This window comes from Manacus candei, unplaced genomic scaffold, assembly GCF_025592945.1.
Source record: "Manacus candei isolate 608988 ecotype Guabito, Panama unplaced genomic scaffold, ASM2559294v1 h1tg000065l, whole genome shotgun sequence".
In the NCBI taxonomy this organism is placed as follows: Eukaryota; Metazoa; Chordata; class Aves; order Passeriformes; family Pipridae; genus Manacus; species Manacus candei.
The window spans coordinates 10,696,473-10,718,585 of record NW_026138113.1 but is presented as its reverse complement, the minus strand read 5'-3'; the positions used below and the strand labels follow the sequence as shown (position 1 = coordinate 10,718,585).

Below are 22,113 nucleotides of genomic sequence, written 5' to 3'. Positions count from 1 at the left end.
GATTGAACTGCTGCTTTCTAGCTCCCTTTATTGACTAGTGCTGCTGCCACATCCTTGCCAGTTGCCACAGATTTAAAGTAAGTAAACTTCTAACTGCAAAAATGAAAAGAGGCATGAAGTAGGATGGTTAGGTGTTGTTCTGTCTTAGCAAGAGAGGTGAAGGAACTTCTTTTTATAGATTCATAGAGTGATAGAATGGTTGGATTGGAAAAGGGACCTTAAAGATCATCTCATTCCAACCCCCTGCCAAGCACAGGGACATCTTCCACTAGAAGCAGGCAGGTGTTTGCAGCATCATGCAGAAGGCAGGTCCATGCAGCCCAGACAGCAACATTCCCAAGGCAGCAGAAAGGTTCCAGCAGATTCAGGGATTTTTAGAGTTTGTCCCTGATCGCTGCTGTTACAGCTCCTTCAACTCTGCCTGGACAGCATTTGATGTGCTTGGGCACAGGGCTGAAATCAGAGCCTGTGTTCAAGCCAGTGGGATTCCTTTCTTGTCTTTGTGCACTGAGCAGACTGTGCAACCCGAGGAGTTGCATTGAGGTGTTTGTACAGTCTCTGGTGGCTCTGTGAGTTGTCTTGGTGACAGCCCATTAGGAGAGTGGGACTGACACAGAGCACAGACCTGAGGGTCAGTCCCCCCGCTCTTGCTTTTAGTTAGACCCATAAAGAGCAATTATTAGAGATGAGGTGCTTGGATTGAGCCCCTCAGTAGCAGCAAGAGCTGTCTTTTCTGATTAATAAAGGAAGTATAAAATCACTGCAGAGATGTTTGAAAGCAGTTATGATGGTCTGGAGCTGGTAAAGCCGAGTGGCTTAAGATCAAGGCAGATTGGCATTTGGGAAAAAAGTGGTATCTGCTTCTAGAGTTTATCAAATAATGGCAGTAACAGAAAAGCTGATGCCACATGTTTCTTGTATTGCAGAGCAATACCTCTATCATTTCAGAAAGCTAGTGGGGTAGTTTGAACTTGACTGTTCCTCACGCCGAGTTAGGAAAACGGGCAACAGATCTAAATAATGTTGTGCTTCAAGAGCCTGAATTAGAGAGAGGAATTTGAACTACACAGCTGGAGCTGGAAAGCACCTGAAAAAGAATCCAAGGCTACCTTCTGTAAAGTGTCTAGTGTAATCATAGCTATTAGAGGATCGTTACAAATAAAATCCTGAGGAAACAAGGTCATAAATGCAGTGCAAAATGTCTATTTACTGCATTCAGTCTCAGTTGTTGAGAGGGTGATACTTTCACTGTGCCACTGAAATGGCCCCAGGGAAAAGGAGATGGCTGGTAAGTAGAGATTATAGCTTTTTACCTATTCAATAAAACCCAGACACAAGTTCACCTGAATTAAAACATTTAATGTTCTAATAGGTGTTATCCAGTCATATTCTATATTATATACTTCTAGCAGAATGCACACGGTGAAAGGTAGGTTGTGTTATTTCACATTCAATGGCAAATTTGCAAGGTCTACTTCAAAATGAAAACAAGATCAGAAAACACAAAACTGGCAGTAATATGGGCTGAAAAAGAAAATACAATAGATGGGAGGTTACACAAGAAACAAGAATTAATATAGCCATATTCAAACTTCATCTCACAGTTCAAAAAAACCTGCCATCTTCCTCATAAAATTTTCAAAAATAAGTATTAAAATAAAATATGTACACTATTATCTTCTCTATTAAAAATACAAAAATGTCACAGAATCCCTCAACAGGAAATGGTGTAATATAGTATTTGATTCTCCACCTAGTCATTATTTTTGCTGTGTCTAATGTTTTTGATTTGAAATACATCTATATCTGAGTGTAGTTCAGACAACTCCTGGAATTGATAATTTTTATAGAAAGTTAGACAACTTTGCCAGAGATTGCAGATATTTTTCTTGTCTTGCTAAAACAAAAATCCTAAGGCAGTAGAACTAAACAAGGGATTAGAATATTTGATGATAATTCTTATTAAAGAGATTATGGTGAGGGTAATTAGAATTAAAACCAGAGGATCAGTATTCTTGTATCATATCAGCAAAGTACTACATTTTTTCAAATTTGGAATGAAGTTAGTTGTGATCTATTCATTTTTTAGGATTGATGGCACAAGTTTTCCATAGATCTCCACGTGAACCTTTTTTAAGGGCTGCTAAAACATCACTGAGGTCAGTGTGCTTGACAGGAATACAAAGAATGCTTCTCACGGCTCTCTGAAGAAATTGCAAGATTGATTTTTCAGGAGTTTGGGTCCTAAAAGACTGTTCTATTTAATAAGAATCTCCACCAAAATTTTAGCACGGAAGGAAGATCAAAGCAATTACTGAGCTCTTCCAAAATGATGTAGGGAAAGTTCCAAAGTGTGCAAGTTGAAATAGCAGGAAGTCTTCAACAAAACACGTGAGATGAATGAGATGCTTAAGAAAGGCTTTTCAGGGCCAGATTCCAATTTTGCATAGTGCCTGCTTGGTTTTGTTCCATGTTCTCAATTATTATTATGTATAATTTTATAGCATTACCATAAAGACATCCTTAAAAAATGGAGAGAAAAATGAAAGCCAGATCCTTATTTCTTTTGCTTCTTTTGCTTCTCCTCTTTCTCTTTGTGAGCTACAGCCTCTGACATGTTGCTTCTTTTCCCCTGGTCCTTTTCAGTGTGAGACAGTGTATATTCTTCCAAACAGGTTTTTGATAGTAGTCCACAGGGGTGCATTTTAACTGATTCAAGTTGTGAGGCAGATTGTGCAAATTGCTCAGTGTGTGCAGTTAAGGCCACTGCAAAAGTAAATCCCCTTCTGCAGCTGTTTTATTTGCCATTGAGCAGTGTGACACCAATGGCTGTTTAGGAAAAGCAACTCAGCCAAAAAAAAAAAAAAAGAATAAGAAATAGGTACTTCCAATATTGAGGATTTTCATTCTTGAAAGGAATAAATTGCTTCTTGACTCCTTTACCTTCCAACCTGCTTCCTGATCTTTCCCTCTTGAGGCAAAGGATCTGTAGGAAAATTCTGATGCAGGTTTCTGTTTAGTGGTTGTACTACATGCCCATTGAATGTTTTCATAAGACAAGGTTTGTGCAATATTTTAGGCTGCATAGAGACAAAGCCTTAGCTTAGACATTATGAAGGGAGGAAACCTCTAGTGAAAACTGAGTGCCCTTTCCCCCAAAAGGATCAGGTTTATCCCTTCCCCCTCTTGACAGATGATTGACTGATAGATTCTTGAAATCTTATGGGAATGAGAATACTAGAAACTCTACAGGCAGCCCTTTCTGTCAGTACTTGCCTTCTCCTTTAGAGAGTGTTCCCCTAATGTTTAACTGAAATCTCTCTTGGTGCAGTTGAAACCCATTTTGTGGTGTATGTTTTAGGCCTGTGATTTCTTCTCTTATACCCAGTGCAAAAGGAGAGTAGTTCCCAGTATTTTTTACATATTTCCTCCTTTCCCTGGCTGTATAAATCAACACTTTTCAAAACTGGGCACACCAGTCCAGCTGCAGCCTTACCTGTGTGAGTGAAGTGGAAGGATTATTCCACAGCTCTTCTGTATAACATGTTAATGACTATACCAGGAAATGTTTGAGCATTTTTATCAGCACTCAGCTCATTTTGACTCCACATTCTCTTCTGTCTTGTGAGTCATCTGCTCTATTGTAATTGGGAAGTTAATTGTTTCCCCCCATGCAAAATGCTCTTTACTTGCCAACTGGAGTTGCATCCTGCTATTTTAGACCATCCAAATTGTGAAAATTGTTTTGAACTGTTCTTCCTGTACTTGCAATGACTCCCAACTTTGTGTTATCTGAAAGGCTTGATAAGGCCTTCCTGCCTTCCATCATTCAGGAAATATTGAATGATGGTAGAAGCAGAACAAAGCCCATGAACTGTGTCATCCATCTCTCCACTCTGACAGTAAGCCATTGATAACTGTTTGGAATACAATCTTCCAACAAGCATCTACCTGCCTGACATTAGTTCATGGTAATTCTCTCGCTTTTAAACTGCTCCTGTTTGGCACATCCCATTTCCATCCATCATTGCATGCTGCAAGTGATTATGTTTTTATTCTCCATTTGTTTCTGGGTTGAATTGAAGCAGAGCAGGTTGAATGCTCAGTGAGTTAATGTTCTGTGTGCTGGATGTGTGTTAGTATTTGCTAAGCCTGAATTGTGTTCTAAAAATAAACAGAAGGTTTCAGTCCTTCCTGCAAGCCCGGACTGAGAGCTGGGGAATAAAGCAAAAGAACAAATAAATATCCTTGAGATACTCTGTGCATAGATCAGTCTGTGTTTGTCTTGATCACAATAGGTGAGGATGGAGCTTTATGGTGTTTATTAATTTGCCTCCTAAGAGGTATCAACACTTCTCCTTTGCTGACCTCAATTCTGTAGATTCTGAGTGTAGGAATACTGGTGGCAACAATGAGCCTGTGTAATTTGGATGGATTTAATGTTTAAAAACCTTAAATTCCTCTTATAGTCCTTTAAACAGTAAACTGCTTTTTAGCTTTTTATTGTGTTTGAAATTGAAACTTGACTTTGTCTTTGACTCAGCTTCTGGCAAGTGGTTTATGGTCTGAGACAGCAGATATGTATAAAACTATTGAAATAACAGCTTGTGTTATTATCTTTGTACAGAAAAAGAAACCTCCACATCTTTATGTCTTAGAACTCAGAAATTAGAGGGTTTTTTTAGGCACTTTTAAAGTATTTAATCTTCCTAATATCTTTCAAACCATAGGCAGGGGCTAGACTGTTCCATACATTAAGAGACAAATTAAAATACATGTCTAGGAAAAATCATCACTTTTGTGAAATAATTGACTTGTCTCAGAGGAAACTGCAGAATACAAAATATGGCATCTTATACAAGTCATCTGTAGGCTAGACTTAACTATGTAAATTAGGGTAAAAAACCCAAACAAACAGAGAAGCTCTGCCTAAAAAATAATAATGGAGAAAAATATAGGAGGCTTAATACAAACCCCATTGAAATATGGTTTATTGATCTCTGGATCAGCTCTATTAATAAAAAATATGAATGTGGACCAAATTCTGATACTCTAAGTTTGCATTAACCTGCTTTTTATGAGCCATCTCATTTATAACAATAGACTTATTTGCTGAATGCATCATTATTATACCTAAATAGTAACCCAGTCAGTCCAAGTTGGTCTCAGCTGTCAAATACTTTTAGGAATAAGGATCATTTCCTCTCCTTACCCAGGCTGCCATGGAGGAAATGACCCTACTCTTTTACTGAATGCATTTTGCACCTATCACATCTGATAAATGTTTATTGTTATCTTCTGGGGGTTGCTGTTCTCCTGTTTTCCTTCAGAAAACTTAACACAAGCATATTGTTCAGTGTGTTGCAGAGTAACTTCTGTTCTCTCCTAACTCACGTTTGCCTGCAGTGCTGTTGGCCTTGTGGCTTCAAACCTCTCTTGTCCAGTCCTGGAATGAAAAATCACTGACTGTGCACCCCCCTGGGCCTGTCCCTTTGTCACCTGCTGCAGGTGACCCTGCCTTGGCAGGGATTTGGGCTGGATCATCTCCAGGGGGGTCCCTTCCAACCCCAACTGTTCTGTGGTTCTGAGTTCCCAGGGAACACGAGATTTCTCTGGTTTGGCTGTGGCAGAAATAAAATAAGGGTTTCGTTTTCATCCAGAATTAGACTTCCAAGATATCTAAGGAAACAACCAAAAATATTTTATAGCAATAGTGTACAAAAGTGTAGGTTGCAAGAGTGCTCCCATGTCATGTTTGGTGGTTATAGAACATTGCTGTATTAGAAATGCCTTCCATCCCCTTGCTCTGTGTGGTTCTGTGCTCAGCCACGAAAAGGAGGGCTGATCACACTCTTAGGATTATAATATTAAAGATAAATGGCTAATTAATGAATATGAGCATTTACTTTGGAATTGATAAATGTTAGAATTTACTAAAAGGCCTCTCTATTAATGGTAAAGACCAGGATCAGTTCTTTATTCCACATGAATAGATAATCTTAGCATTTCAGCCAGAGTGTCATTTCTAAGAAGCTTATTTAATAGAAACTGTGCCACACAAAAGAGTAAAAGCTGTATGGAGTCTCCAAAGCTGTGCCAGTCCCAACAGAGAAATCAAAACTAACAGATTTACAAGAAGTATTGATTGACAACCAAAAACTCCTGACAATACTTAACAAATAATGGGTATAAAAAGCCAACTTAGAACATGAGAGCTAATGAAATATATGAATTACAAAGATTTGGTGAGTTACTGTCAATGCCTGCCCAGACAAATGTGATTTTGTTTTGGTTTGGTTTGTTTTTTTGTTTTGTTTTGTTTGTTTGTGGTTTTTTGTTTTTGTTTTTTGTTTGTTTTTGGTTTGGTTTGGGGTTTTTTGTTTGTTTATTGTTGTTGTTGTTTTTGTTTTGTTTGTTTGGTTGGTTGGTTGGTTTTTTTGGGTTTCTTTTGGGTTATTTCAGGTTTTTTTAAATAGAATTAAAACATGAATTAAAAGGGAAATAAAAAAGTCCATATTTCAGTTTAACATTTAGAATTTTTTTTCCTTAGGCTTAGAGAGACTTTTTAATCCATTGTGATCTTATTATTATGGTGGACATTACTAAACTCTGATGAACACTTGTTAATTTTACCATTAAACATTTAGTGTTGCACTTTGTATACATATTGAGAATATAGTGGCACATCACAGGTGGAAAAGTTTTGGAAAGAAAAAGTGACTTTATTATTTCATTGCCCATGAAATCTGTAAGAGTTTGCCCTGGTTTTAATTGTGTTGTCCATTGCTGATATTTGCTGCTATCCCACTGACATTTTATATCTTGATATACAACAGATTATTTTACTTCTCTACATTGAAAATATTTTAACAACGTCACAGATGTTTACAGATTCAGTTTCCCATGTATTTGTCTTGTTTGGGAATTCTGTGGAGAAACAATGAATGGATTTCTGTGGGTGGTGCCACAGCAACCAAGAAGTTTGTCAGGAACAAAATGTAAAAAATAATGTTTAGCACACAGCTATGATTAAGTCTTGGGTTTTGAACAGTAGTTTCATTACATTGCTAGTTAAATCAAGGTAGGTGACCTCTATTATGCTTTTTTGAAAATCTCAAATTCTTCATCCTTTGTATCAAGAGATGGACCTTTAGCAGTTTTTTGGATACCAATATTTATGTTTATCCATAAAACCATCTGCAAACTGAATTTGAGTCTGTACCTGACTGTTTTTCCCCCCCATTATTGTAGCTATAATTAAAACAGCTCTTCCCAACATGGACAGAGAAGCCAAAGAGGAATATTTTGTGGTCATCCAAGCAAAGGACATGGGAGGACATATGGGTGGACTCTCTGGAACTACCACAGTGACAATTACACTCACGGATGTTAATGACAATCCTCCCAAATTTGCACAGAGTAAGTGCCATTGTGCATATGTGTTCTATATAAGAAAGTATTCTACTGTTGTTTTATTGTTTTTTTTTTTATTCAAGCTGGTTTTTTATTTATTTAATGTTTATATTGGCTGGGTTTGTACTGTAACTTTAAAAAAATGTAGCTGTTGCTAGAGAAAGTTTAATAGCCCTCTGTCTCATTAAGAGCTTAGGTAAGAGGGAATTATGTCCACAAGAGTGTACACAGATCTGAGTCTTCCTTGTTACCCCTCTTGCATCCACACAGAAGGGCTTGGGGACTTTTAAAATAAACATATTTACTCTCAGTGCAGTTGTTTCTATGTGCTTTGTTGCTTCCATCTCATGCAGACAAGTGACCCCACCAGTAAAAGACATATATAACAGATAAAAGAAATAAAGGTTTGACTAATTAGGTAATAGTGAAGAAAACAAAGAAGATAAGTCTGAGTCTAGATAATTGTTGATCTTTAATTCAAAATCCATATTTACTACTGTGGTTCCAGCGGGTATCTTGCTGAGCTAGGTTAAAATGATTTGGCATCCTGCTGAGATTCTCTGCAAGCTTTGTAGTTTATTTCCAAGATGAAGACAAAAAGAAAAAAGGAGAGGGATGAGAATATTGACTGGATCAATTTTATTTGGAACAGGTGCAATCTAACACACTATTAGACACTTATCATTTTATCCAGCTTGTTCTGGAAAATTAAAATTATAAGGTAATAAGAGTCAGTTTGGTTTGAGTGTGCTTCTAGACTTTGTATCACTTTTGCTTCATTAGGAGTATGTTTTTTTCTATTAAGGTACTCATGGAATCAATGTAAAATTAATTCTGTCTTACATATGCATGACCTGAAGTCCACTTTTGCCCTGTTCTGAGGGCACAGAGTAAAATGGGTTTGTCCTAGTACTCTGCATGAGATGAATACTCTTCTGTAGTCTAGAAAATGCCCATAAAGATGGACAGAGGGAGAAATCTAAAATAAATAAGCAGAGCTAAAAACTTATTTGCACAATATATATTTTATTACCTCATCTTAGTGGTTTTTAACAGATAAGCACTCTGCACAATAAAAGGTTTTCTCTCATAAAGTAGGAAACGTAAATTTTTTACTTTGTATCCCATTGCATTGCTTGTCTCTGTGTGTTAGCATTTTCCAGCAATTTCCCTGATAATGTGAACTCCTACACATGAACCATATCACCAGAATGCAGAGGGACATTTCCTTTACACCTGCAATGCACTGTCCCTGTAACTCAGGGACTACAGTCCTACCTTTGCCAGCTTACCTTTATATTTGTATCACTGCTCCTGTCTCAAAAAGCCTTTGGCTGCCAGCGTGACAAAAATCTGACCCGAAAATCAGCAGCACAACTGGTCCAAACTGGTACCTTTAGGGGAGGTCTCAGCAGGGAGCACAGGGAGGTGGAAGGGCCCTTTCCCTGTGCAGTTGGCTCCCATCTGTTCTCCTGCAGTTTGGGAACAGTGACACACTGACTGGGAGCATCAGGAAGATTTCAGCACTATCCCTGGAATATATTTTCTCCCAAGATCAGTTTTCCTCCAACAAGCAAGGTGCTGCCTTTGAAGCTGTTTACTCAGTGCATTCTGGTGTAGGAGTCAAGTTTCCATCTGGGAATAACCACCCTGGTATAACCCTGACCATTATGCAAATCCATCAGGAGAAACAAACCTGGGTATTCTCCACATATTGCATTTAATTATGAGCCATAGTAATATTATAACTAGATATTGTTAAAAATTCTACCTTTTAAACCCCAGCAGTCAGAGCTTGCTGCCCAGCCCTGCAGATTAGCCACTCTCTGGCCTTAGACAGGAGCTGATCAAGCCTAACATTTTTTTATACTGTTGAAGCACGGTTTGCATTTGCCTGGAAAGGAAAATAGGAAAGGATCAAACTCACAATCAGCCTAACCAGAATGAAATCGAAATTCATAAGATGTAATACATGCTGCTTGCACAATAAATGGTAATGAGCTCAGGAAGCTGTGTGTTTTATCGGGTTATTGTTTCCAGGCAGGACAGAAATGTATATTTATGGTTTGATTTCAGAGTGCTAGCCTCCCGGGTTTTAGAAATGAAAAAGATGAACTTTCGCTACTTCTGTGATCTCTTTGAAATAATTTTAGAGGCGTTTTATAAGTCACCGAAGTTTTTAACCCGGCAGTTTACCGCGGAATTGTAATGAGGAGAACCGTGCGCTGCTGTGGAAACCAAAGGGCTTTCAAAGATGCATAATGTGGGTTTTTGGTCAGCTCTGCACTATGACAGCACGCTTGGTAATTCCAGAGAGGGATTTGTGTAGAAAGAGTCAACTGCAGCATTATTTTCTTGGTTACAATGCTTTGTAAACTGTCTTAATAAATCCGAGAAGCAAAATTTCGACTTAAAAATGCAGTTGGCTGTGCCTGGAGACTCAAACCACAACGTGTGGCCAGCACTATAAATGATGAATACATAACTTAGTCTCCCGAGGCACTTCACTGCTTTGGCTGCTCATTGTTTGTGAGCCCTTATGGATATTCTGAGGAATCTTGATGATCTCCAAATTATCTCTAATAATTTAACCTGGAAACGTTAAAAACAAATCGCTTTGGGACAGGCCCCATGAGTAGTAAATATATCTGTTTGTGAATTCCTCCCAGTTTCCTTCCTGTTTTCAACTGTTGCTGCTGCAATCAGTCTAAAACAGGTAAAGCAACAACTCCAGAACATTGTTCTTGGAAAAATATTACTGCACATAATAGAAAAAAATACAGACTGTCGTACAACAACAGGGGGACAGAGAAGAACAAGGCCAGAACCTTCTGTCAAAAACTATCTTCATGATCTCATCCTTGAATTCTTTTTGCCTATTTTAACTACTAAATAACACTACATTTCATTAGATCATGTATTAACTGTAGCTTCAATAAGTTTAAATTATGAAGAAGTAAAAAGACAGGGACTCCAGAGAGAGTTTTTTATGTAAAACATGCATGTGTCTTCTGGGTTTTAAAACACTGTTAGGAACAGGGAGATACAGTAGTAAAGTGGGTATTTTGAGGTTGTCTTAATAAAATTCCTACCTAAAATAATATATTTAAATAGATTTTGGACATTTTTTTGGTTAAAAGGTTTGAAGCAAGTGTTACAAAAAATAAAATGCTGACAATTTGAATGGCAGTTTCTAGTGGATTTCAGTGTAACTGTAGAACCAAATAGTAAATACAGCGATGATTGCCATGAAGTTATTGTTGCCAATAAAACATAAATCTGGGGAGTTTCCTTGGATGTTTCTTGATTAGTTTCTTACCACAAGTGGGAGGTGGAAGGGCTTAAACAAACAAACAAAACCAAAACAAATTTTAAAAATTAGTAAACATTTGAAGTTATATAAGTATTTGCACAATACTTTTTTTTAAAGTATGAGACCAGTTTTCTACAGGTTAAAAGCCAGAGTTTCATGGTCAAATTCTAACTCCATGTAAATAAAATGTCTATAAATAAAAAGGTAAGTTCAACAGTGTCAGCAGGAGAGAACTTCACGTGCTTCCAGCGTTGAAAATAGCTTGATATTTGTGTTTGCCAACACTAAGCGTCCCTGCAAGGAAGATGCAGGAGACTAGTGGAATGAAAAGAACATTCACATACAGTAAACTGAATATTCCTGTGTGAGGAACACATTTTGCTGCTTTCAGTAAATAACTTGTGTAAATGTGGGTTGTATCAGTTGGGCTTCTCAAGAGTTTGCACTGGGGAAGTATAAACATTGAAAAGCACACAAGGGACACTGGAACCAGGTGTAATGTTTAGTGTTTTCCTCTTATTTGTAAGGTCTGTATCACTTCTCAGTAATGGAAGATGTTGCTCTTGGTGAACCAATAGGAAGGGTGAAAGCAAATGACCTGGATATTGGAGAGAATGCTAAATCATCCTATGATATTATTGAAGGAGATGGAATGGATATATTTGAAATTACTACAGATGCACAAACTCAGGACGGCATTATTAGAGTGAGAAAGGTAAATCATCTCTCTGTTAAAAAAAAATACATGTTTACTTTACATACAACTACCCAGCCAGGGATTCTTTTCTCTATGGATGAGGTGTCAGGCCAGTGGAGTGATGAAAAAGGGGTGCATTGGCCACGTCCCTCACACTTCTCATTTAGGTGACAACTGGGGAGACATCCAGGGATGCTGGGAGTGTGTTAATCTTATCTGGGCTTCCATGGGGTTGAAGCAAAAGAGTAGATTAGATTTGGCTTTGGTGGTGGTGTAAACTTCCATAAAATCTTGGCTGGGTTTTCATCAAATACCTTTTCTCAATTATTTGGTTTTCTGCATAGCTGTTATGAGAAAAAGTAAATCATAGGGAATTACTTAAACTGCCTGATGTGTGAGAGGCTTAGTTTTCCACCTTTTCTCATGTTGAACTCTCAACACTCAATGAATAAGGATTTCAGTGAATGTTATCAAGGAGATCAGTAGTTTCACATGAGAAGTGTCAAATTTTGGCCCTAAAGAAAATTATGTGAACTTTTCTATGCTTGTACAGTCTTGATGTATGTAAAGGGAGGTATTTGCACATACACAACAGAAACACTACCCAATTATATACAGAAATATGGGGACAGACAGCATATCTAGGACAAAACTTGTCCAGCTAAGCCAGCAAAACATTAATTGCAGATTTAGTTGTCATTATTTTCTGGGGAAGGATAAAAAAAGCTGTTTCTCATGCTGTGTTCAAAAAAAGCACATGAATATAACTTACAGTGCTGGCAGAGAGGGTTTTAACTAAGTACCACAGAGCACTCTAAATGAATCTTTGTTTTTAAAAAACAAAAGTAAACAAAACCCAAAACATGACATCCCACTGAAAAAAGAGTCCAGTGAGTACAGGTAATTAATAGTCCACTTTTACCTGTAATTAAAGAGGTCAGGCAGATTGCCTGTCAAAACTTTTTCTCAGTGACTGGGTCAGCACTGTAGATTTATAATAAGCTGATGTATATTTATCTAAATTTAGATTTGTTCTTCTAAAGAGAAAATTGTGATATACATCCCAGATCTTCCTCACTGTTGTTTATTGTATGCTGTGGCCTCTTTTGTAAGCTAAGGCAATTAGCCTTTTGCCCCAGTTCCCTTGGCTTTATTTCATAACTGAATCTCCAACATAATGTTGTTTCATATATTCATTTTGACAGCAATAATAATTTTGGTTCTACTACAGTAGATGATGTATGGAGGGGACTGTTCACCAGCAGATTTTCTTGAGCATAAATTCGTGGGCTCCAGACGATGCTGAGTAAATTTTCAATATGATATTCTGATTAAGCACGACTAAATGTATTGGGGTGCTGTCATTTCTGTAAAGCACATGAAAAGCAATGGAAAAAGTGCTGCAGGAGCCATGATTGGGAACTTGTGAATATGCTGATTTGTAAATCACCATTCATAATTACAAAAGCTCACTAATTTAAGAGCTGCTAAAGAAGCAAGTTTTTCTCATGTTTACTAGACTTTGTGAGAGAGAGCAAATCCCATTAGAGCTTGATTCATACCTGAAAAAAATCAACAGAATTTGAGCATATACATATTGAAGGCTTTGACAGACTTCCTGAAGATTCCTGTTTGTGCTCTTGCTGGTATTTGCATTGCAGATTCAGAATGTCTATGTCCTCTTTTTTTTATCCCTGGGACATTATAATGCAAATCTTAATATCTTTCCAATGCTTGGCAATTTACATCTTTGAAATTTGAATCGTTGTGAGACACAAGAGAATTATATAGTGAATATACTGGTGTGCTTCAAGACACAAACTTGAATCTCCTCTAATGAAAAAGTCTAAGGCTCAAAAGTGTCACAGATTTGGGGTTTATTTGTTATTTCATTCCTTTAAATCCACCGTGTTTTCGTCTTTTATGCTTTAATATGGAACTGTAAAATAGTAAAAACAGTGGTGACATGGCAGGTATATTGGTGGAATAAAGTAATTGGTTTTGAGATTCCGTTTCTGGGGAAAAAAAAGAAAAAAAAAAGATACAGTAGTAGGAATTGCTACAGTTTTAAGAAATTCCTGAGAGATGTCTACCTCATCTACCCCTATAAACTGAAATACATGGGAACCTGAAGTGCAATAATATTGAAGTAGTTTCTTATATGATTAGCTCTACATTTTTCCACATATTGTCTCTCATGTCCAACCAATAGTAATTGCTAGTTCTTTGAATTTTTCACATGGTTCTGGAAGTAATAAAATATTTATTCTTTGTGGAGCTAGTATATTTTTTTTTCTTATCTCCAACTACCAAAGCACTGATCAAGTGCATTATTACTATGCAAGTCATGCCATCACCAACAAATTTGTAGTGTTTATCTGATATGTAATTGTAATGGTATAATTCAGGAGAGAGAATATTTCAGTAAATTTCTTGTGAAAAGAAAGGAAACAGTTTTGTTTTCTCTGAGGCTGATAAATAAACAGATATCAACACATGCCTAGAAAATCTGCAGGTTGGGTTTCTGGGAGTGGGAAGCGATTGCATTAAAACTCACTGAACGTGCTGAAATGCACATAACTCCCATCCATCAGCATTACAGTCACTTGTTCTTTCTCTGTGGCCATTAGTAAAAGACATTTATCTTTGTCATTCTTAACAGCCACTGGACTTTGAGACCAAAAAATCCTATACTCTGAAGGTAGAGGCGGCCAACACCCACATCGACCCTCGCTTCATCAGCGGAGGCCCCTTCAAGGATACAGCAACGGTAAAAATTGTAGTAGAGGATGCTGATGAGCCACCAGTCTTTTCCTCACCTACTTACCTTCTGGAAGTGCATGAAAATGCTGCTCTTAACTCTGTGCTTGGTCAGGTGACGGCCCATGACCCCGACGTGTCTTCCAGCCCTATAAGGTAGTGCTGCTTTAAAGTGCTCTTTGGAAAAACTACTGGCAGAGTCCTAAGTGTGCTTCCCTTACCCATTGTGTGACACTGTTCTGTTTCTCTGAAAATACTCATATAGGATTTGGTTGATGATGTTAAAGTTTATCAGTTCAGATCATTTTCAAGGTCCCCCAAATGCTCCTTGCCACAGGAGTAGTCTTATGAAACAGAGGAATGCAATGAAAATGAGAAATGTGAGCATTTCTTTTGAGAAATATGAGGTTGGATGGGGTTGAATCATCAGTGTGAATGTCTGCAGTGAATTTAAATAATCCTGTAGTGTCTGCACTAACAATACTGAGTTTGTGCCATGCAGTTGTAAGGTCGTCAAAATGTATTTTGTATTCCTTTGTCTAAACCCATTCCTGCTTTAAAGATAGAAAGTCGGAGATCATTATGCCCATATGACTTTTGAGTCTTCAGTTGACAATGTTTTTCTCTTTTTGATTTAATTTGAACAAAATCTGTTATTCCAGTTCCATCAGATTGTTGGTTTCTATCTCATTTGACGAGCACACATTTTCTCCTCCCCCTTTGCAGCTTCCTCATGAGGGGTAGCTCCAATCTCTGCTCTCTGTGAGCAGGGGCAGCACTCAGGGAATGGCTGGAGCTGTGTCAGGGTAGGCTCAGGTTGGATCTCAGCAAAAGGTTCTTCCCCCAGAGGCTGGTTGGGCACTGCCCAGGCTCCCCAGGGCAGTGGGCACAGCCCCAAGGCTGCCAGAGCTCCAGGAGGGTTTGGAAAACGCTCTGAGGGACAGGGTGGGATTGTTGGGGTGTCTGTGCAGGGCCAGGAGTTGGACTTGGATGGTCCTTGTGGGTCCCTTCCAGCTCAGGGTATTCTGTGATTCTCATTTCTAAATCAGACTTTCAGAACTAGCTGAACACAGTGTTAACTAAGATTTGTAAACAGCAGTGACATAGAGTGGGCAGTTTGATCTGTCACAATTGGAGCAGTGGCTCCACCCCTTATTTTGTTACTGCTGACCACTGGTGTCTGTGGAAAATGCCTTGCATTGCTGGTGCAAAGCCAAGGGCCTTGGAAGGGTGTGTGAAGGCAGACACGGGGACAGCAAGTTGGCTTTCTTCCTTTTATTCCAGCTCAGTAGTCATTTCCCTTTCACTTTAACCTTAGTTCCTTCCCTCTACCCTGCTCTGCCTTACTCTTGGTTTGGTCCTGGGCTCCTCAACCTCTTCATCCTGTCCCATTTATTCCTCATCTCAGCCTGGCTTCACTCCTGCTTCTGTTTTAACTTGGCTATTTTTCCACTCTTGTTCTGTTGCCCTGGAATTCTTTTCTTGTCCTGCCCCAAACCCCTAATAATTTAGACCAGCTACAAGCCTACCTGTGTCCTAAAATTGAGCCTCTTTGTTCTGTCCAAACCCAAAAAGAGGACTGAGTTAAAAATTTACTTGATTTTCATTTGTTCATCGTTTTATAAATCAAGAGACTTTTAAACTCTTAAAAGCAAAAATATTTCGTGTGTGCAAACTGAATTAGAATGTTGTTACTCATCAAGTCATATGGAAACATTTGGCATACATGTAACAGAATTGGCCAAAATTCCTTACATTTAAACAAATGGGTAATCAATTAGTATGATTTATATCTTCTTTTAATAATCATATGCAGTACTTTAGAGGATTTAATTGTTTCCCACAGTATTGGCTTTATAGCTAATTAAGAAATATACAGACCTCAATTTTCTATGCAACTTTTTTGCTCTTGTCTGCTCACCTGATTAATTTGTCTTTGTCTGAGAGAGCTCTGGAAAGCCCAATTTTTTTTTTTCCCATGACTTTGCATTAAAAAATATTTTAAGACAAAAAAAAGTGGATTTCAAATTAGTAATTCTACTACTAAAGGAGAAAAAATATTCATCAGATACAAATAGGGGGCAGAGATGCAATTACTTTCTTTCCAATTTGGAACAAAATAGGAACATGTCAGGTTTTAAGAAAAATAGAAGCCTTTTTTTCTTTCATTGGAATGTGCATTTCAAGTGTTTATTCTGTTATTGTATCACGTATGTGATGTAAATTTTATGTATATGTTCTATGATACAATTTCAAAAATACTAAACTTTAATTAAAAATTCAAAAAAACAGAGTTAAACCAATCTGTTCTAAAAATGATGGGCTGTTTTAGTGCTCAGTGTTGCCTGGCCTTTTTTAATGTATCTTTTCTTCAAAACAGAATTTTGGGAGGCAACAACCAATTGTAGTTCAAGGAAATTACATTTTTCAATAGCTATCTGTTCTATCAATATTTTGGTTAGACAGAGCTTTTGTGTATTATTTGTTATGAAAACCCAGGCAGCACAAACAGAAACGAATCACCTCGTGTGCTCCCAATACCACGTCTGCTTTACATGAGTCTGATACAAAAAAGCTCTGTAAATTCAGGAGTATTGCAGTGCCATAAATGAAATGAAACTTGAATATCTCTGAACATGGGAATGAATATTAATTCATGGGACAAAACATTAAAGAATTCAGAAAAATGATTCTAAACAACAGCCTGGCAAGAAACTTGTCTTTTGGTCTAGTGGGACCAGGGCAGGGGGTTGGAATAAGATGATCTTTAAGGTCCCTTCCAACCCAGACCATTCTGTGATTCTGTGATTTCCTGTGGTTTTTTTTTAAGAAACAAAAAGTATGTTCATCCTCATCTCTGTGCAATACACCACTCCTTTGTTTTTCATTCTTGCTTAGAAGAGATGGAACGTTGTCTGATCTTTGCATCACTTGATCTAAAGGTGTGGAGCCTCTCAGAAGTTCACAAGCAGGTGTATAGTTGGGATTGTGGGGTTGTCCTGTGAAGAGCCAGAAGTTGGAATTAAATGATCCTCGTGGGTCAGGATGTTCTATGACTCTATGATACTTTTCCTTACCTGTTGTTTTTAAAACCAAGCAGCAAAATCTCTCCTTTATCCTTAATTGCCATTCTGCAGAGCATGTCACTTTAGGGCTTCCTCATTTTTAAGCCTGATGGTGGAAAGGACTTACAAATTTGGCTAATAATTGTAAAAAATGGGCTGTAGTTTGTCTTATTTTAGCCCAGTCATTTCAGAAGCATGTGTTGGAACCACATCTGGAGCACATGGCTCTCTCTTGGGAGAGGGACCCAGTGGGTTTAGCTAAGCTGGGTGCAGAGCTTTACTGGTGTAGGAAGGGTGGTACATTCTGGGTGCAGTATCAGCCTTGGAGGATCATTCTCCCTTAACACACAACTACAGACACCAGCAGCACTTACTTCATGTTTCTGCTGCTATTTTCTGACTATGTTGTATTTGTCTGCAGTAAATTATGTTGGATAAAGCATGATCCAAGCACATAGCAAGAACCATGAGTAATAATCTTTCTTCCTATGCTGCATCTGCCCCCCATAAATCACTGCCCCTCAGTGTCTCTTTGTGGAGAGATAAGCTTTGCTGTAGCAGCTTCTCCCCATTCATATCAGCAGAGATTTCATCTTTGGCAGCAGTTGATCATTTTCTTAATTCACAGGAGGCCTTAAAAACCTAGAGACAACATTTTGTGCCTCCCCAATGGTGCAAGTGTTTATCTGTCACTAAGTAGGATGTCCCATCTGCCTGGCATTAATAAACAATGGGGATTTGCCACTGGTGGGGTATCAGTGCTGGGATTCCAACCTCAGCAGGGGCAGCAAAAAAGGATTTCTGCTCATATTTACATTGGTGCAAATAAAGAGCAGATCAAATCAAGTCATAACAGCAGCAGTGCAGGAGCAGGACTGAGAATCAGTTTAAGTCTTCTGTTAAATCACTGTGGGGTCGTTCCTATAATTGCCATAGCAGACTCATAAACTAACCCAAACTTCCCAATAACCTGTGCTGGCTTTATGGCAATTTCCAAAGATATTATTTCCCAAGATGTTCTTTTCTCATTTTTAGAGTAATATATGTTTTATGTATGTTTTATGGATCTGACAATGCATTCCCATTAAAAAGAGTTACAACACCATTATCATGAAAAGGAAACTGCAAATGAACTATTAGTTTTCCCAGGTTTATGACAGTACAGATTTAATTTTTTGGTTTTGCACCAAATATTTATCAAATAAAACCAGGGTAGGGGTTTTACCTCTTTGTTGGCTTGTAAAGACTTGTAACTTATGTTAAAAACGTTTCCTCTTGAATGCTGGGATTGTGTTGTGAATAAATATTATTGGGATGAGATGAAATGCAACATAATAAACTCACAAATGTGTCACTCACTGTTCTATAACTTCAACAGGAACATTTAAAGAAGGATTGATCCTTAGAGAAAAACTGTGTCTTCTCTCAGTAAAATGTATGTCAAGCCCAGGTCAACTAAACATTAAATAGCATACAAGCATTTCACATTTTATTTTGTTTGTAGACTGTAAAAAATTCATAAATGTTTGATATCAGTAGAGTTCTTTCAGTGTCATTACATAAAAATCGAGAAGTAAAAGAGAGGAATCAACCTTTTTTAAGGAGTCATCTTTAAAAACTGTCTTTCCTGTATTTTCTTGAGTGAAATCTTAAACCTGTGAAAGGCTATAAGGTATTTTTTACTAACTTCACTAGTACCAGAATTTTACTTTTAATACTTTGATTGGAGCTAGGGAGACATCAAAATAAGGTTAAGATCCATTTTCAAAAATGATTGCCTGAAGTTAGGCACCTACAGCTTTATTCTTCCACACAGGTGACCTGATTTTCAGAAGTGCTGAGTTTAGTACAATTCCCATTAAACCATTGAGCACTGAGTATGTGGAGCTCACTACAAAATCAGTTTACTTAAATGTCCAAATACAGATGCATGTGCCAAGCTTTAGGCACAGATATTTGTAATTTTACTTCATTTTTTTCTGGTACTCTTCTTACCAAACTAGTAATTTTTAACTGAGTGAAACTAGTTCTTCTCAGAACTTAAAAACAGAACAAGTAAATATCAAAAAAAATCCCATTTCCTAGTTAAACTGGGGCTTTCACTCTTAAGTTGTTAATGACTTTACAGTGTTATCACACTACCCTTGATCTTTAGCAATACATCTTTAAACGTTTTGATAAATTTTCATAATTAAAAACTAAGGTTTTGAAAGTGAGCTGTGTCTTGCAGAATGCATTGCACAAGCAACCTAATTGTAATGTAACTTTCATTCTAAATATGAAAATATCTGGCACTGAAGTAAAAAAAAAAAAAAGAACACAATAATCCCAAGCTTTGAAATCAGATCCTAATGCTATGTCTGTTAAAATCAATTGTGTCAGGCTGGAGTGAGATTGAGTTCATCAGAATGTGTTTATTGTAGCACATAAAGGAACAACCAAATCAGAATTTTTTTGGAAATTGCCTATGATAAAGCATAAACCAGAATGGAATAGCTGATTTTTAGATAACTGTGCCATTGTCACTGTAGCAAAATATACTCTTGTTCTTTTATCAGTGAATTTGAACAGTGTACTTGCAAAAAGTAGAAATGTGATGAGAGACTGACAGTCTTGAGTCCCTTTTCTGACCACTCCATAACGTAATCCAGGCTGATACCATATCCCAGCTCACTCTATTATACCTTGATACAATGCAGAACAGATGTAAAAACTGTCAGTGCATGCTGTTAGTTGTGTAATACACAGACACAAAGGCTTGAAAGGCTTTTGTATAAATCCACAATCAGGATTCAGTAAAACCCCTTGAAATCAATTTTTGTTGAACCGTATCAATAGTTTATCACTGAGCTCCCTCGTTCCCTACCTCTCCTTGTCTAAAAATTGAGGGCTCAATTTTGCCATTTAGTTTCTTTTTGCAAATAATTCATTAATAGAATAACTCTGTGAAAATGGACAAACATAAAAGCTTTCCTGGAGATCCAGTTCTGAGCTTTAAATCATCATCCTGCTTAATGCACCGTTGGACCAATCTACCACAGCTCTGTCGCCTTGTCAGGCTGCCTCTGTTTAGGCTGCATAATTTACCTGGACACCCACATTTGCAAACTGTGACTGCCTGTCAGATGAAGCTTGTTTTGTTAAAAATCAGTGATGTCAATCCATAAAACAATCAGCCCTTCAGCGTTTGCAGTGCTTTATAGGAAAATGGTGATTCACTGACTGCGTTCTGCCCATGGAGCTGCTTGAACCATAACCAACTAATGTGCTCGGGGAATAGTTCATGCTTCATTAATCTGAAATATGTTGGTAAAATAATATTATTCAGCTTTTTTTTACAATAACCACGAAACCCACCACTTTTGTGTGCTTAATGCATTACTGTTGAAATTATCATCATTTACTGTGGAATACCATAGAAACTGTCTAATAAATGTGATGGATTATGTAATTAACTCTTGATCATTGCTGTTTTTCAAAGATCTTACCCAGTGAACCTGAGGGCATTTTATGACCTTCACACTGGGTATACAGCTAATTACTCCTTGGGCAACAATTATTAAGTTTTTTTAGCCTCAGTTTGTCATTTTGTCTTATAAATTATTGCGCTCTTAAGCTTCTCAATCCATTTGGCTACAAAACTGCAGCTCTCAGAGGGCTCCCTAAATTGTCCTGTGACTGTATGGATTACACCAACTTCATTAAGTAGATTACAGGGATGTCTGTTTTGCAGGTTTTCCATTGATCGCCACACTGACCTTGAGAGACAGTTCAACATCAATGCAGAAGACGGGAAAATAACTTTGGCAACACCACTGGACAGAGAAACGAGTACATGGCACAACATCACTATTGTAGCTACTGAAACTAGTAAGTATTTGTGTGCTGTTAGTTCCATTGGGTTTAGAATTGATTTTAACAGTGGAAACTATAGAAATCAGTAAAGTAAAACATACTGTGTGTTTAAATTATTGAAAGAAAACTTACTTTCTGTGCAAGTTCCAATTTTGGGGGGTTAGTTTTTTGTTGTTTGGTTGTTTTTTTTTTTGCAGTGAATATGGTAGTCGAGGTTTTGAAGAGACAGATGAGTACTTAGGTACAGGGTATACAGGGTAAATGTTAAGAAAAATGGTTTAGAAAGCCCAAACCAAAGCCTTATAACTAGTTAGTTATATTAAGACAGAAGAAAATTAAAGCTTTGCTGTCGTAGAGGTAAATTGTGGGCTCAACCCAGACGCTCTTAACGCTGAGTGCTATTATGTTTCAGTGCCATAAATGATTAAGCACAGGGGTAATGTTGCATGAAAGTGGTCCCGTTGGATACCTATGGATAAGTTTACTCATACACAGCAATAGAGAAGAACCTGGATTGTTCAGGCCCACAAACCCAATGCCAGTGCTCTGCACACCTGAGTCACAGGCAGCCAGGAGTACCCTGCCTGGGTATGGGGGTCAGGGATCTTAATCAAGGGGAATTCTTAATTAATTTGGAGCTGCAAGCGCTGCTGACAGGATCACACGTGACAGTGTAATTTATTATTAATATTAGCACTGTGTTTTACTCTGTGCATTTGACACAAACATATTGCAGCAAATGAACACGTTGGGAATGTCTGGGAATGTCGGGCTCTCATCCCGTGTCATCCCCTGGACTGAGACACAAACCCTGGCAAGGTTTCTGCTGATGTGTCTGTTCTGCAGTCAGTGGATAGGCACAACTCCTGTGCATACCCACTGGACACATGGTTGTAAGGATATATGTCTTCAGAGCCTGATGATCAGTGCTGCTCATGGAGAAAATAGGGTGATGTGAATGTTTGCTTTTCCCCCGAGTATCTTTTTTAAGGAGGTAGTATTTTGATACA

At 37.8% G+C, this 22,113-nt stretch overlaps 1 protein-coding gene across 3 annotated transcripts in view; it reads left to right on the top strand.

The window, feature by feature from the left end:
• The window catches only part of CDH8 (cadherin 8), a 153,562-nt gene that overhangs the window by 79,857 nt on the left and 51,592 nt on the right, over positions 1–22,113 (top strand). For all 3 annotated transcript variants that reach the window (XM_051805977.1, XM_051805976.1, XM_051805978.1), the window contains exons 6-9: positions 7,252–7,419; positions 11,254–11,441; positions 14,086–14,339; positions 20,982–21,118. In XM_051805977.1, the coding sequence (XP_051661937.1) occupies positions 7,252–7,419; positions 11,254–11,441; positions 14,086–14,339; positions 20,982–21,118 (747 nt within the window). The remainder of the gene's footprint in view (positions 1–7,251; positions 7,420–11,253; positions 11,442–14,085; positions 14,340–20,981; positions 21,119–22,113) is intronic.